This window comes from Spea bombifrons, chromosome 5, assembly GCF_027358695.1.
Source record: "Spea bombifrons isolate aSpeBom1 chromosome 5, aSpeBom1.2.pri, whole genome shotgun sequence".
Classification (NCBI taxonomy): domain Eukaryota; kingdom Metazoa; phylum Chordata; class Amphibia; order Anura; family Pelobatidae; genus Spea; species Spea bombifrons.
The window spans coordinates 50,312,976-50,327,186 of record NC_071091.1 but is presented as its reverse complement, the minus strand read 5'-3'; the positions used below and the strand labels follow the sequence as shown (position 1 = coordinate 50,327,186).

Sequence of the window (14,211 nt, the reverse complement as noted above, 5' to 3'; positions counted from 1 at the left end):
GCTAGCCACGCCTCCTTCCGGCTGCAGCGTGAGTAATTACACATAGCTAGTGCAAATGGGAAAGTTTGTATTTGTGGTGATTTTGGAAACACTTTATTGGGAGACAGGTTGCAGGACTGAGCACCAGGCATCACACACCGATTCATAACCGAGTTTCAATACTGCTGAAAGGCTTATATATATTTTTGTAATGCATGGAAGCTTATGTAATTAGCTGTCTACGTGCTCATGCTCACTAACTTGTTTAGAAATCTTGTGGCTAGTTAAAAAATAGGATTCTCAGTTTCTCACGCTATATTACCTATTCTCAAAGTTCACTGTTAACAACCCAGGTTTGAAATGTTCAACTGTGTTCAGCTGCACTAGAACATTCTTACTTGTTTATGGCATATGCACTATATGATCTATAAGATCAAAAGTATGTGGACACCTGCAACTTAGACCTATATGAGCCTGTTGGACACCTCATTCCAGAACCATGGGCATTAATATAGAGTCCCCCCCCTTGCAGCTTTAATGGCTTTGCAAATAACTTGGAGCATTTTTGTGGGAATTTGTACCGACGTTTGGCCTAATTTCTGACATTCCGTATCTCTGCATTCCTGAACCTGGCTTGTCTGGCCTAGTTCTACTCTCTCTGGGTTGTAGTGTGTCCAAGGACTCAACCTAAGGGGGAAATGGTTGGAGGGCGATCTTGCATCAAGGAGTCTGCTCACATAGAAAACTTGACATTAAACAAGGGCTCAATCAGTTGATCAATACTCAGCAGGCCACTCTGCCACCTGCTCCTCCTTTGTACCTAAGAGTGCCTGCTCCTCGCTATTGAGGCATTTCAACAACACCAACATGTGGTGTGTGTGTGAGCATGGATGTGGATGTATAAGTGAGTGTGAGAATGGATGTGTATGTGTGCATGTATGTGTAAATCAACTATTAAACTGTATATCCATTTCCACATCTTCTCTTTTTGTTCTATCAAATACATTTTGTCTTAATTGCAATGTTTTATTTACACCTGAAAAATATATCACACATAATTTAAAATCTGGTGACATCAATTCTGTATATGTAAACACACTCAGTCCTCTGGCTCTGCTACAACAATTGCACTAAATGAACTACCTTTAACAAACTAATGAAATAAATAAAAAAAAACATATGCAACATTGACCATTACCAAAATACCTGCGGCTTTTGTAGAAAAGACATCTTTTCAAAGGGATCTTTATAACATGACCATACAATCCCACAAATAGTACACTTTGGCTGTGAAGGATCTTCAGTCTTCGGATTGGCTCTATTTGTCCCTTTGGTAAAAGTTCAATTTCTTCCAAAAGACAACTACTAGTGTTTTGATTTATTGGAGCCAGGACTTTTTTAATTGTTCCATAATCTGTAGTGCAAATAAAATATTGCTGCAGTTCATTCATCATGCAATGTATATTTATATCATTCAGCAATCTACAGTTTGTTTAAAAACAAATCAACATAGGGTTCGACAGTTATTATTAGAACAAATTCTATTCTTATGAAATCCAAACTTTAGTGCATTTTATTAAGTACATATATATAATTATCATCAGCTATTGGCAATCCATTGCACAATGAAGGTATGCTCAACAACTTTTCAACACTTGGGTTTTTTAACATTTAAGCAAACCTGACGCATTTCACTCTATATTTATTATGATCTTGCATTTAAAGTTAACATCATGAATGATAACTTATATACCGGTAATACTTTTTAGTAATGTTACCTTTATGTTTAAACTAATTTGGTTGAGCTTTTTCACATTATTAATAACACAGTAGAAAGGTATAGTCTATATTATTCACTTAATATAATATAATATAAATATAAATAGTTATTTTATTTTGCTTACGTATACTTTTGCTTAAACACACTTTGTTGCTTCTAACCTATGCCTTTTGTTCATTTCTCCCCCACATTATGTGGTTTTGTCCATAGGGGAAACACCGCTCTGTGAGCACCGTTGGCAGTAATATGTCAATAAGATGGAGCTCTTTTTGTTTTTATTTCTTTGGCTGTGGTCACTAAATCATGAGTTTCAAATGAGTTAAATTAAAAGGGAACTACATATTTGCATATGCTTGTGATTACCATGTAAAATTCCCCAATCTATTAATTTTGGTAGCTTAATTTTCTGCTATATGAAGCCAAGCATTTACTGAAATCTTTAGATTCCAAACATTTTTTTAATATTATTTGCAAGCTGATCATAAATGTATCACATGATAGAATGGCTGTTAAATTCTATTGTCAAACATGTATGAACTATGGTTTTTAGATTATTATGATCCAGTAATGGGTAACATATCAGTATAAAAGTACTTTCGTTAGGCAATGTCAAGTACTAGAGATTTTTATGCTTACAAATCCTAATATTTTAGGAGCTAACAGATTGTATTCAACGAACACAGCTTGGAGGAATATATTTAACATTGTAGAAACAAAAGTAAAAGCATTTACCTTAATATGTGAGCTGAACACATTTGTTATAAGATGTATTTTAAGTGCTTCTTGTGTCACAAAAAATAGCAATGCTAACATTTTCTCAGCCTGTTGTCAATATTTAATAAACAGCGATACAAAAACTGTATGTATTTTGACAGCTTTCATCCATTTATGAGACTACAATTTTATATATTTTTGGGGGTTTTTTATGTTGACAATAAATGTTTCCAAGGTAACTCTCGGTGAGTAGATTTATGATTCAGCTCTTGAAAATGATATAATATTAAAAAAAAATTGAACATTAAAAAATGCACCCTCTGCTTCCATAATCAAGAAAAGGCATCTGAGGAAAAAGACTTGGACTGGCCCACTTGTGGAGTTACATAATGCAATGCTACATGACCCTGTAGTAAAAGCACAGCTGCTCTCACAGTATGTGCGGGTGGCTACAAAATGGCTCTGGGGATGTTAAAAGGGGTAGAAGAGGGTTGGCGTAAAGAAGGAGCAAGATTGTAGTGGGAGAGGGTATGTGTGTTAGAAAGGGGATATGTATAAGCATGAATGTGTATGTGCAAGAGTGTGTGAATTAGAGTGTCAGTGTGAGGATGAGTAATATATGTGTGTAAATATGAGTACCAGTGCATATGTTAATTTTGGGGTGGGGCAAGGAGCTGATGGTGCCACTTGGTTTTACCTGCTTCCAGTTCCAGCCCTCCCCTGAAGAAGAGAGAGGGAGCATGTGATAAAAACATTTAAACACGTTTACGTTTAGGATTTAACGTTTACTACAAAGAAGGAGAAATGTTAGAACATGACATCATAGTCTAAAACTGGAAATTCAGAGGTATTTTTTACTGAGTGGGTGATAAATAATTGTAACAACCTCCCATCAAAAGTGGAAGAGGCTAATACAGTGAGGGTGTTAAAACAGGCCTGGGATGGGCATAGCCTCCACAGATTGTATTAGAAGGAGTTAGAAGAAGCACATTTTTTAATGTAGTGAAGACTCCGACCACAGAGGGCAGTGGCTGAGGGCCACATCTCTAATTAAGTTACAAGGTTCTGGCAAGTTGCTGATGCAAGTAGGAAGAAGTGAGGCTAAATGTGAATACTCTCGTTAAAGAAAAATAAGTACTGAAAACAAAAACAATGAACTACATATGACGGTACTATAAAGACTGAAGAATGTAATTCATCTTTCAGCTACTGGATACTGATGGTCACACACTTCGGTGAAAACAGCATCCATTTCTCACACCAATGTGATGAGAGATTTTTTGTGCAACATTTTTTAAACCTCATATCAAAGGTGTCATTTTTGAAAAGTGTTAGTTCTAACATGACAAATTGACAAATAGATTTAAGGAAAATATCTGAAAAAGAGACAACTATTTAAAATGATCTCAATTTTATTTTGATTCCTACTCATCATGATATTGGTGCCAGTGCATTGTTGCTTTTTGTTATTTTCTTATCTTATCACTTCAGTCTCAAGCTTTATGAGTACTAGACAGAACAAATAAATCACTTCAGATATAGGCATTGTCCAAGCAACACACATAAATTGTGTTAATTGACCATAAGATGACTAATGTTCTTAACATGTCACCAGAATTAGGAATCTGCACTCACTCCCCACAGGAACTCAGGTGCTTAGCTGTGCCAGGAAGGGCCAGCTCCCCAGTAAATCAAAAATAGAAGAAGGCTCCAGGCACGCAGGGGTTCCATCAGACAGATTTATTGTAGGAAACAGACAACAACGTTTCGACCTCACAATGAGGTCTTTATCAACTTGATAAAGACCTCATTGTGAGGTCGAAACGTTGTTGTCTGTTTCCTACAATAAATCTGTCTGATGGAACCCCTGCGTGCCTGGAGCCTTCTTCTATTTTTAATGTTCTTAACATAGCATTTACAGGCTTTTATTTATTTTCAATGAATTTACCACACTTTTTTTTACTCACAATAAAACATACAGTGATGAATGTAGAACAATAGTTTGTGTAGAATCAACTATAATGAGTTAATATATAACATTTTAAAACATTTTAAATATTTGTGGAAAAGTGTCTTTAAAGTGTTATTTTCAACTAACATAACATAGCACTAGGCAAATTATAAGAACAAGGCTTGCACATGGAACCCCCATAGTACTTTGGATAACATGGCCACTAACCCCTGCATTTCTTGGGACATAAAGTGGTAAATCATGGATCTGGTACAGGTGGCAAGCCAAATGGTGGAATTTACTGGAATGGTAATCCCGCAACCTTATCAAAATATGAATAATTTAAAATAGATAGAGATATGTGTGCTTGTTTATCAACTGTGCAGGATTTATATGCCAGTTAACTACTAGTGTTTCTCCATACTATACAAAGTCTAAGTAAAAAATTTGGTAAATGTTTTTCAGGAGGGGTATAGCTGGTTAGGTGCTCTCGAAGAAAGCATACTTGTGTGGAAAAAAGGGTTCCCGTCCGCTGACACTGAACAATATTTTATTAAATAAGATGAATACATTTAAATCACAAATCACTTTTCTAAAAATGTATTTTATAAATGTAGGTTAAGAGGAATAAAAATAATATAATTCTCCAAGCACAAAACGATAGTGGTAATGTCTTACCTGTTGCCAGGTATATTATATGGTACACCATTTCCTTCCCTTGCACAACATCTACCACAAGATGAGTAAATCGGCTGTTATCCTCCATGAAGTATGGTATTTTATTAACTGGCTGCACCACGTCATGCATTAAAATATATTTCTGGGCATCCTGGAGGTTTCTTTCAGTCAGATTAACATACAATCCTTGATCCACTGTACCACACTGAAATATATACAAAAATACAAAACATTTTTTTTGTACAATCCACATGTTCTTATATTGCCATACTTCATTTGTAGTTTATTTAATTTCACGCTGTCCATGCTATTGGACCACTCAAATGGAGAATCAGGGAACATGTAATACATGTAGTTACTGATACATCTGATACTCCAGTAGGTAGACACTTTAAGAATTGAGGAGGAACTAGAGTGTTACAATTCCACGCTACTGCGAAAGTGAAAATCTTACCAAGAGGTGGTAATTGTCACACTTTTCTCAATAAGAGAGGCCTATTGGATTTCTGAACTCAACACTTGTTGGTCTAAAGTTTTTAGTCACCTTTAGTGGATTTTTACAGTACTGAATAATATGTTTTAGTTGATATATTTATCACTGGGCCTTTATATAAACTTTGTACAAATGGTGCACCCACTGAGTATATAAAATGTTTTGTTATAAAGGGGCACAAATACTTTCTTTCTGTAGTACATTCTTCTGACCACAAGGTGGTACTCAAATATTCTCTGATCTTTTATGTGTATTATACAAGGAGAATTATGCATATTTTTTTAAATTATCATATATCTGCACATTAATTATATAATTTATGAACTTGCTTTGCTCTGTGTGCTTATAACGTTATTTATGTTTGATTTATTTTTAAATGTTCCTTTTTTCTCGCAAATGTGTATTATCTAATTATGGTAATGCTGTTCTTGGTCATGACATCTTTTTTAATCTACATATAATTAGTAGATTTGTGGGGTTAATCGTGCCAATGATTAAGCGCGTCTGACGCTTCACCCCCCTACTTCTCTCTCTCCTCTCCTGGTGAATATCTGCTGTATTGACTGAAGGATGGACTAATAAATTATCAATTTATGAAACTTTTTCATTGTGAGCTTTTCTGGTAAGAAGCTTAGCCCACCTCCTCCGCTTTTTTGAATGTTTTTGTTTGGCAGGGATGGCCTGGGCTGCTCCTTATCTAGTCACATAATCACGATACTGTAGTGTGAATGGTACAGCTTTTTGATCTATTTAGTCATGCAATTGGGTTATGTTTATGTTATACTGCCACTAGTAATTGTACATGGTATCATTAGCTAAGTAAAACAAAGTATTTACACTGCAGCAAATATGATATGATTATTTAAAGATATAGACATGCCATTTTTTTGAAACTACTGGAAATATGTTTTCAATATAATTTATACAGGATTAGCATTTCACTAGGAGAAATAAACCATATACAACTACAAAAACCTAACAGACACAACAATGGTCTGGATTCAATTACTGGACATAATCGATCACAAGTAGTTGAGTACCGAAAATGGATAGAGTTATAAATGGATTAAGCTAATAACTTAGACTAAAAACTTAATGTAATTGAATAGCAACCAGCAAATACATGTGAAACATAGATAATAAACAGATATATATTGATATATAAAAGGATCAATAATTAAGACAAAATGTTTCACTGTTATATTTCTATTTCAATTATTTTCTATTGCAGTCTATGAGAGGATTGCTATTTAATAACGTGAAAAATTGACCTCAAGAAGCTACGTTTAAAACTTGTCATCTTTAGACACTATTTGGCATACAGTGTTAACAGTTTATCAATCAACATTTTTGCCACTGTCAGTTTTAAGATTAATAGTATGTTTGAGTTGTCCATTGGGAGGATAGGCTGCAATATTTTTTTGTGTTGTTCCCTTGCAGTTAGTGACATAATATTTGTTACGTTGTTAAAAAAAAAAACTTTCAGTTGTTAAACTTAAATAAATAACTGTCCTTAACAGAAAAAGGAGATGTTTGCAAAAACAATACATACACATGCATATGTCAACGTAGCATCATACATTGCTCATTGTTTATTAAAAAAAAACAAAAAAACACAGCATACCTGGAAATTTGGATTGGGATTAGGATAGGGTAGCCAAGCAGAACGAGCATTTTCCTGATATTTAAACGGTCCACTGAAAGTCTGGGTTATAGCGCTTACGTTGAAGACGCAGACAGCTGAAGCAGCGATGCTATTTCTGTATAAATTGGAAAAAAACGTACACATCATTATCAACAAAAACATAACATGGTGACTAATATCCTCTAAATAATATAGTAAGATGAAAGTTACCTTAACATTAAAAACAATCCTATCTTCAGAATTGCTTATTACTTAAAAGGACTGTTTACTGTCCCTAACAGCCATTATAAAGAACATATATTATAGTACTCTCTGAGTACTTTAATATGCATTCTTCTTAACCCCTTCAGTCCCAGGGGTTTTTGGTACCCCAAGTCCCGGGTCCATTTTTGCAGTCGGTTCAGCGATTATTCCCCTTTCCTGTGAATAGTGTACCTATTTAAACTATATATATATTGTTTTTTCAAGAAGAGAAGAGGGTTTTCTTTTAATAACATATAGTTAGATAATTAGCGAAAAATTTAGGATGAGAAATTTAGTAAAAACTAGCAAAAATTTTAACCCCCCCCAAATTGTTTTTATATATTTTCCCCTTTGAATCCTCACAAAATTAGGTAAAGTAATGGAAAATCTCCTCCAAATCTATCAATTCAGGTGTCCTGATTTCAGAAATACTTCATTTATATAGAATTTCCATACTTTCCCAGCACTTATAGCGAACCTACTGTAAGATGTACATTATTCTTTACAAAGCCGTCGAATTTTTTCACTAGGTATAATGTAATTGCAACTCTAATTTTAAACAAATAAACCAAAAATACCCACAAAAGTAGCAGATTACAAAGGCTATCATATCAGGGGTATTTGGGCACAGCTATTTGGCCACAATCACTGTCAAAGGTGGCCTCAGCCTGCGCTTTTTTTCACCAACACTCTTCTTAGATTTTTTTGTACAGAGTATGTGTTACGGCAGAGAAACTCAGCCACAATTGTTTAGCTGCATCTCCTGATTAAGGAAATACCCCACCTTAGGTTTTTTTTTTTCTTTTCTAGAGGGCTGTCCCTTACATATATTACCCTATTGGGTAGTATTTTTCATACTTATGGCTTAAAGGGTTTTAGGGTTGTGAACGGGGGCAGGGGGTTATACCTTTTAGATGTTGTGCTATGGCAATGGGATGTAAGAGTTTTTTCTTTTTTTAATTTTTATCTTTTTTATAATTTATTTTATTTTTTCATTTTATGTTTTGTATTTTTGTTTTTTTTTTAAATGCAGGGTTATCAGTGCAGTATGGTTAGAGGTCCTCTTAGGGACCTCTTAAACATGCTATTAGGCCAGTGATGTCACAATGACATTACTTAGCTCACTTTATTGTTTATTTTTATTTATTGTATTTTTTTATTGTTAAAAAAATCACTAAGAAGAGAAGAGTGAGAATCCCTGCAATCTTCCTGCACCGATCACACTGTGATCTCCATGCAAGTCTTCATAGACTTGCATAGAAATCACAGTGTCTGTGATCACTGCCTCATCAGACCGATCAGATATCCCAGCACGGTCTAGACAGACCCTGCAGGGGATATCCTGTCCTCCGATGACCTTCAGGGTGACATCAGCAGTGACGCGACCCGGAAGGGAATGCCTGATCACATGATCGGGCATTTTAAACTGTTACAACTTTCCAGCGCTTGCACCGGCAGCCGTTACTGGAGATCTGGAAGCAGAAAGCCAGCGAAAGCAAAAGGATCTGGAAGCAAAAAGCCATGCTGACAGCCTGATCTCCCTGATAAGAAGGTCAGGACGTACCGGTACGTCCAAAAGGGTTTCTTGCAATGCGTTTTATGGACATACCGGTACGTCCATAGAGGACTGAAGGGGTTAAACCCTTACCTGAAGTAGACACTGCAGCCTAATTGACGTGTTTTGCATGAATGTGCATGGGGTCTGATCCCCCACTTGCAGCGTTCCAACAACCACCGCTGGAGCTCACTGGAGTTACGTAAATTGCATGCTTGGAACTGTATTCAGTTTAGCAGATTTTATATATTTCTCATATCTTATTTTTAAGTAATTTGCATTTTAAGCCTTTCACATGCTAGAGACTGGAGCTTATTTTGCCATTTTTTCAAATATATTTGTTCTTTTCATATTAAGTGTGCCCACACAATTTTTTTTCCCAAGGACAGATAGGGCATTGTTTTGATATCGTTTTTACATGTATAGTCCAAGGGTGCCCAGGGTGCACAGTGCATACGGCTATAAAGAAGCCACAATCTTGGAATGGAATTTCTCACCTTGAGTACAGACATTTCAATTAAACAATATCATGAAACTTCTTGTTGTTCTTCCACGTACTAGAAGAGACAACACAAGAGTCTGTAGATTACACAGTTAAAAATAATGGCAGTGTTACTGGCTCCTGGCTGACTAATGAAGTGGAACAACAAAGTACTTAGGATGCATTATTATTTCTAAAGGGTTACTTGAGCATCCATTAGAAAGGAATAAGATGGAGTAGTATGCCTCATGGCATTAAGAGGCTAATTTTTTGGAAAAATGAATAATTCTCAATAATACATACACATTAGTGGTAAAGATGCCATATATCAGATCAAGTTCAGGCAGGAAAAAGGTACTTTGGAGTTCATTGTAATAAAATGGGATCTCTCCTGGCCGAGAGCAGTTCATTCGAGCCTTCATGAAAGTTGTCCATGTGTCTTCTAATAGAAACCTCCCTCCAATGTCATTTTTACACACGCGCGCGGCTCTGGAGAATACTGTCTTTCCACAATCATGTTCTACAGCATTTTCTCGAAAAAAGAAGTATGTGAAGTTTCCAATAACATACGATGACACAAAATTTGGCTCTGAAAAATAATGATTTACATCAAATGTGAATACAATAAAACAATGTTGGTTTCCATGATATAGTAAGAATATGTAGGTATAACAAAGCTACTGTCAATGTTTCAATATTGAACTCAATCCTTAAAATTAAAAATGTAAAAGAGAGTATTGTTAAGTAAAACCATGTATACAGTTGATTATATGTTAAAATGACACTAGGAAATAACAATAGGTCTTGGTTAACATGAAAATATTTAAAAAAAAAATACAAACAGTATGAAAAAAATGTAAAGACAATGTAATCGTTGATGAAGATTAAAGTATGTGTGTTTGGGAGATTTAGACTGTACCATTAATGCTGTGATATAAATAAGAGATAACATTATAAATTCTGACTTGGGGTGGGGCATTGGAATAATTAGAAACTTGTATGGAGCAGGTGCACTTAAACCTTTGAGCGCCAGTGGTCTGGTCCAATTTTTTCCCCTAGGAGGCAAAGGCATTTGAAACAGTTTCCACATCATTTTGTTTAACCACAATTCCCATGAAAGGTTTTCACTTAACCCATGGAAAACTATGTATTATTTTTTTTCAGCAGAAATTCAACTTTTCATTAACCTGTGGTGAATGTTCCATTGTGGGGTAAGATATGAAGTCTTAAATTTAAAAAAGATTATTACATATTTTCATATTATCTTACAAATACATTATAAAGAAATATAATAAATGCTTTTTAAAACGACTGCTTTTTAAAACGACAACATCCCATAAGTATATTTTTTGAAGTAAACATGTATTTTACTAAATGCCATGGTAAAGCATGATAAAATGTTAAAATGAACAAAAGTACACTATATGGACAAAAGTATTGGGACAGCTGACCATTACACCTACAAGGAATTTTATGACATTGCATTCCAAATACACAGACAATAATATGTAGTTGACCCCCCCCCCTTGCAGCTATAACAGCTTCCACTCTTCTGGGAAGACTTTAAACAGGATTTTGGGGGTGTTTCTCTGGAAATTTTTGCCCATTCATCCAGTAGAACATTTGTTGGATGAGAAGGCATGGCTGTGAATTTCCATTCCAGTTCATTCCAAAGGTGTTGGATTGGGTTGAGGTCACGGCTCTGTGTGGGCCAGTCAAGTTCTTCCACACCAAATTCATCCAACCATGTCTTTATGGACCTGGCTTTGTGCACTGGGGCAAAGGCATACTGAAATAGAAAAGGGCCTTCCTCAAACTGTTTCCACAAAGTTGTAAGCATAGTGTTGTCCAAAATGTCTTGGTATCCTAAAGCATTACGATTTCCCTTCACTGGAAGTAAGGAGTCTAGCTCAACCCCTGAGAAACAGCCCCATATCATTATCACTCCTCCACAAAATTTTATAGTTGGCACAATGCAGTCAGGCAGGTAATGTTCTCCTGGCATCCGCTGAACCCAGACTTGTCCATCAGACTGCCAAACAGAGAAGTAGTGATTCACCACTCCACAAAACACGTTTCCACTGAGTCCAGTGGCGGTGTGCTTTACATTACTTGATCTGACATTACTCAATCTTGGCATTGTGAGTGGTTATGTGACACTTCCATGCAGCTGTTTGGCCATGAAAGCTGATTCCATGAGGCTCCTGCTGCATGGTTTCAGGTGCTGATATTCATACCTCGGAACTTCTTCACTCCGGCTACCCGGAGCCTTCCCTTGCGGGACTCGGCCAGGACTGCCCACTGACGTCAGCCGAAGAAGGGGTGCTTCAGCCGGTCAAATCGGGAGAGTTCCCAGGTATGCTGATATTAATGCCAGCGGAAGTTTGGAACACTTCAGCAGAGCGTTGGCAACTTTTACGCACCACGTGCCTCAGCACTTGCTGACCCCGCAGTGACTTTACCCAGTCTTTTGCTTTGTGGCTGAGTTGCTGCTATTCTTAAACGCTTCCCAATATCACCACTTACAGTTGACCCTGGAATATCTAGTAGGGATGACATTTCACAAACTGACTTATTGCAAAAGTGTCATCCTATCACAGTACCACGGTTGAATTCACTGAGGTCTTCAGAACAACCCACTTTTTCACAAATGTTTGTTAATGAAGACTGCATGGCTAAGTGGTTAATTTTATACACCTGTGGCATTGGGTCTGATTTAAACACTTGAATTCAATAATTAAGAGGCATGTCCCAATATTTTTGTCCATATAGTGAATATATTAACTGAAAGCTTCCATAAAGGACAATAGCACAAGCATAAGTTTACCTACTTTTTATTAAAACAGTGAGTTACTAACAGCTTTGAAATATATGAGTTTTCCTGTGATTTTTATCTTACGCAGCAAAATAGCATCGGTATATATGATTATATATTTCTCAAATGTTAGCCAAATTTAATAAAAAAGTTATTGCATGAATCTTCAAAATGTCTTGAATAACAAAATACCAAATGTGTTATATACGGTAATATCACCACATGGCCAAAATATGCCCCCAAATTGTTCAAAATGGTTTACAGCCAAAAAATGTTCATGGTTGAACCAAGAACATGCACCTTGTAATAGGCTACAAACTATGTATTGATTGAAAGTTCAGTACCTGAAGATTTCAAAGACTCCCTACTTCTATTTCTAGGTCGCCCACAGCAGCCACAAAACTTCAAAGAACAGAGGATGTTTTGTTATTTTCCTCAACTTTTTCATGCTAAAGAATGGACGCTACATCCTGGCCTAACTGGACCAAAATATTTCTCATGTCTCCTGAACACATATGTGTTACGTTAGCATTAAACGTCCATGAGAGACCCCCAAATCATGATTGCTTTAAGTGGTTTCAGCTAGGAAATTAGCAGAGGTGAATCAAATCCTCAAAAAGACAAGAAAGGGGATTTAAAAGACACCCAACTACCTTTCTAGATGGGCTACTGCAACCACAAATCTAACAGAAACACAGGATTTTGATGGATTTTCTCTCTACCTTTTCACAAAACAAACACATTCCATTTTGGAATGGATGCTGCACACTGGGTTACCTGCACTAGTCCTGAGCACGTAGATACCACATGTATGTGGCATGTCAGCGATTCATGGTAACAATAGGCCCCTGATTCATTAGAGTGGTTTATTTTTACAATTTAACCAGGAACTTGCTTTTGAAGATAAGACACCTAAGCACCACAATTACCCCCCAAAACTATATGTTCCCTTAAAGCATATCACAGAAGGATTTCAACTACACCCTACTTTTTCCCCTGTGCTACCTGAAAGAGGCAAAAACTGAACACATACATACCACATATGATATGCAGTCATCACACAATCACAAGAGACCTCCAAATCATAAGTGTGTAAAGTAGTTTAAACAATTTTAGAGTTGATCCAGTGATGCACAATTCATGGTTTGGGATGACTACCCATAAACCACCTCTCCTTTTCTGCTGAAAGTGTTTTGATTGTTTTTGTTGATATCTCTACTTCCTTGGTTTAGGGTAAAAATGTTTGTGTTTTAAATCTAACACTCAAGTAACTGACAAAGCGGGCAGTAGCGTATCTATAGGGGGGGTGAGTGGGCAGAGTGCTGGTCTGGGTATCAGGCATCTGCTGCCCGATGAGCACTCTCCCTCTTAGCTCTTAGCCAAATTGTTGGACCACGGAGGAGTTGCAGCTTCTACAGCTTCTTTGCTCACAGAATATTTTAGCATGATTTTTTTATATATTGTTTTTAATTAAAAAAGTCAGTAAATAGAACAAAATAAACTTTATCAGTTGAATAATAATAATACATTTTAGTGCATCTGCCTTCAATACACAAAGTATACAAGATGATATTCACAACAGAAAAGTCAAATCTGAAAATACTTAATTTGGCTAGTTACTAAAGATCTACATCACACAGAATATCAAATTAGCTTTTGCACTTTAGCAGATTTTTGCACTTGCCAATTTACTCTGAAATCAGCTAACTTACAACAGTATTACGTTTTTTTTTGTTTTGCTTTTATTTCTGGCTTGTATTAATTCTCTGTTATTCTCCCAGTTTCCAGAAATCAGTTTCACTTCCATGACTGTAATTCAGCTGTCAAGGCAGGTGCTTTACAAAATCATGTTGATAGAGTTTGATATTCATGGTTAT

General features: G+C 36.1%; 1 protein-coding gene across 1 annotated transcript in view; it reads right to left on the bottom strand.

The window, feature by feature from the left end:
• SEMA5A (semaphorin 5A) overlaps positions 1 to 14,211 on the bottom strand; it is a 148,528-nt gene that overhangs the window by 22,694 nt on the left and 111,623 nt on the right. The window contains exons 9-12 of the mRNA XM_053466346.1: positions 9,823 to 10,108; positions 7,220 to 7,355; positions 5,103 to 5,307; positions 1,186 to 1,393 (exon numbers count right to left, since the gene is read on the bottom strand). Of these exons, the coding sequence (XP_053322321.1) occupies positions 1,186 to 1,393; positions 5,103 to 5,307; positions 7,220 to 7,355; positions 9,823 to 10,108 (835 nt within the window). The remainder of the gene's footprint in view (positions 1 to 1,185; positions 1,394 to 5,102; positions 5,308 to 7,219; positions 7,356 to 9,822; positions 10,109 to 14,211) is intronic.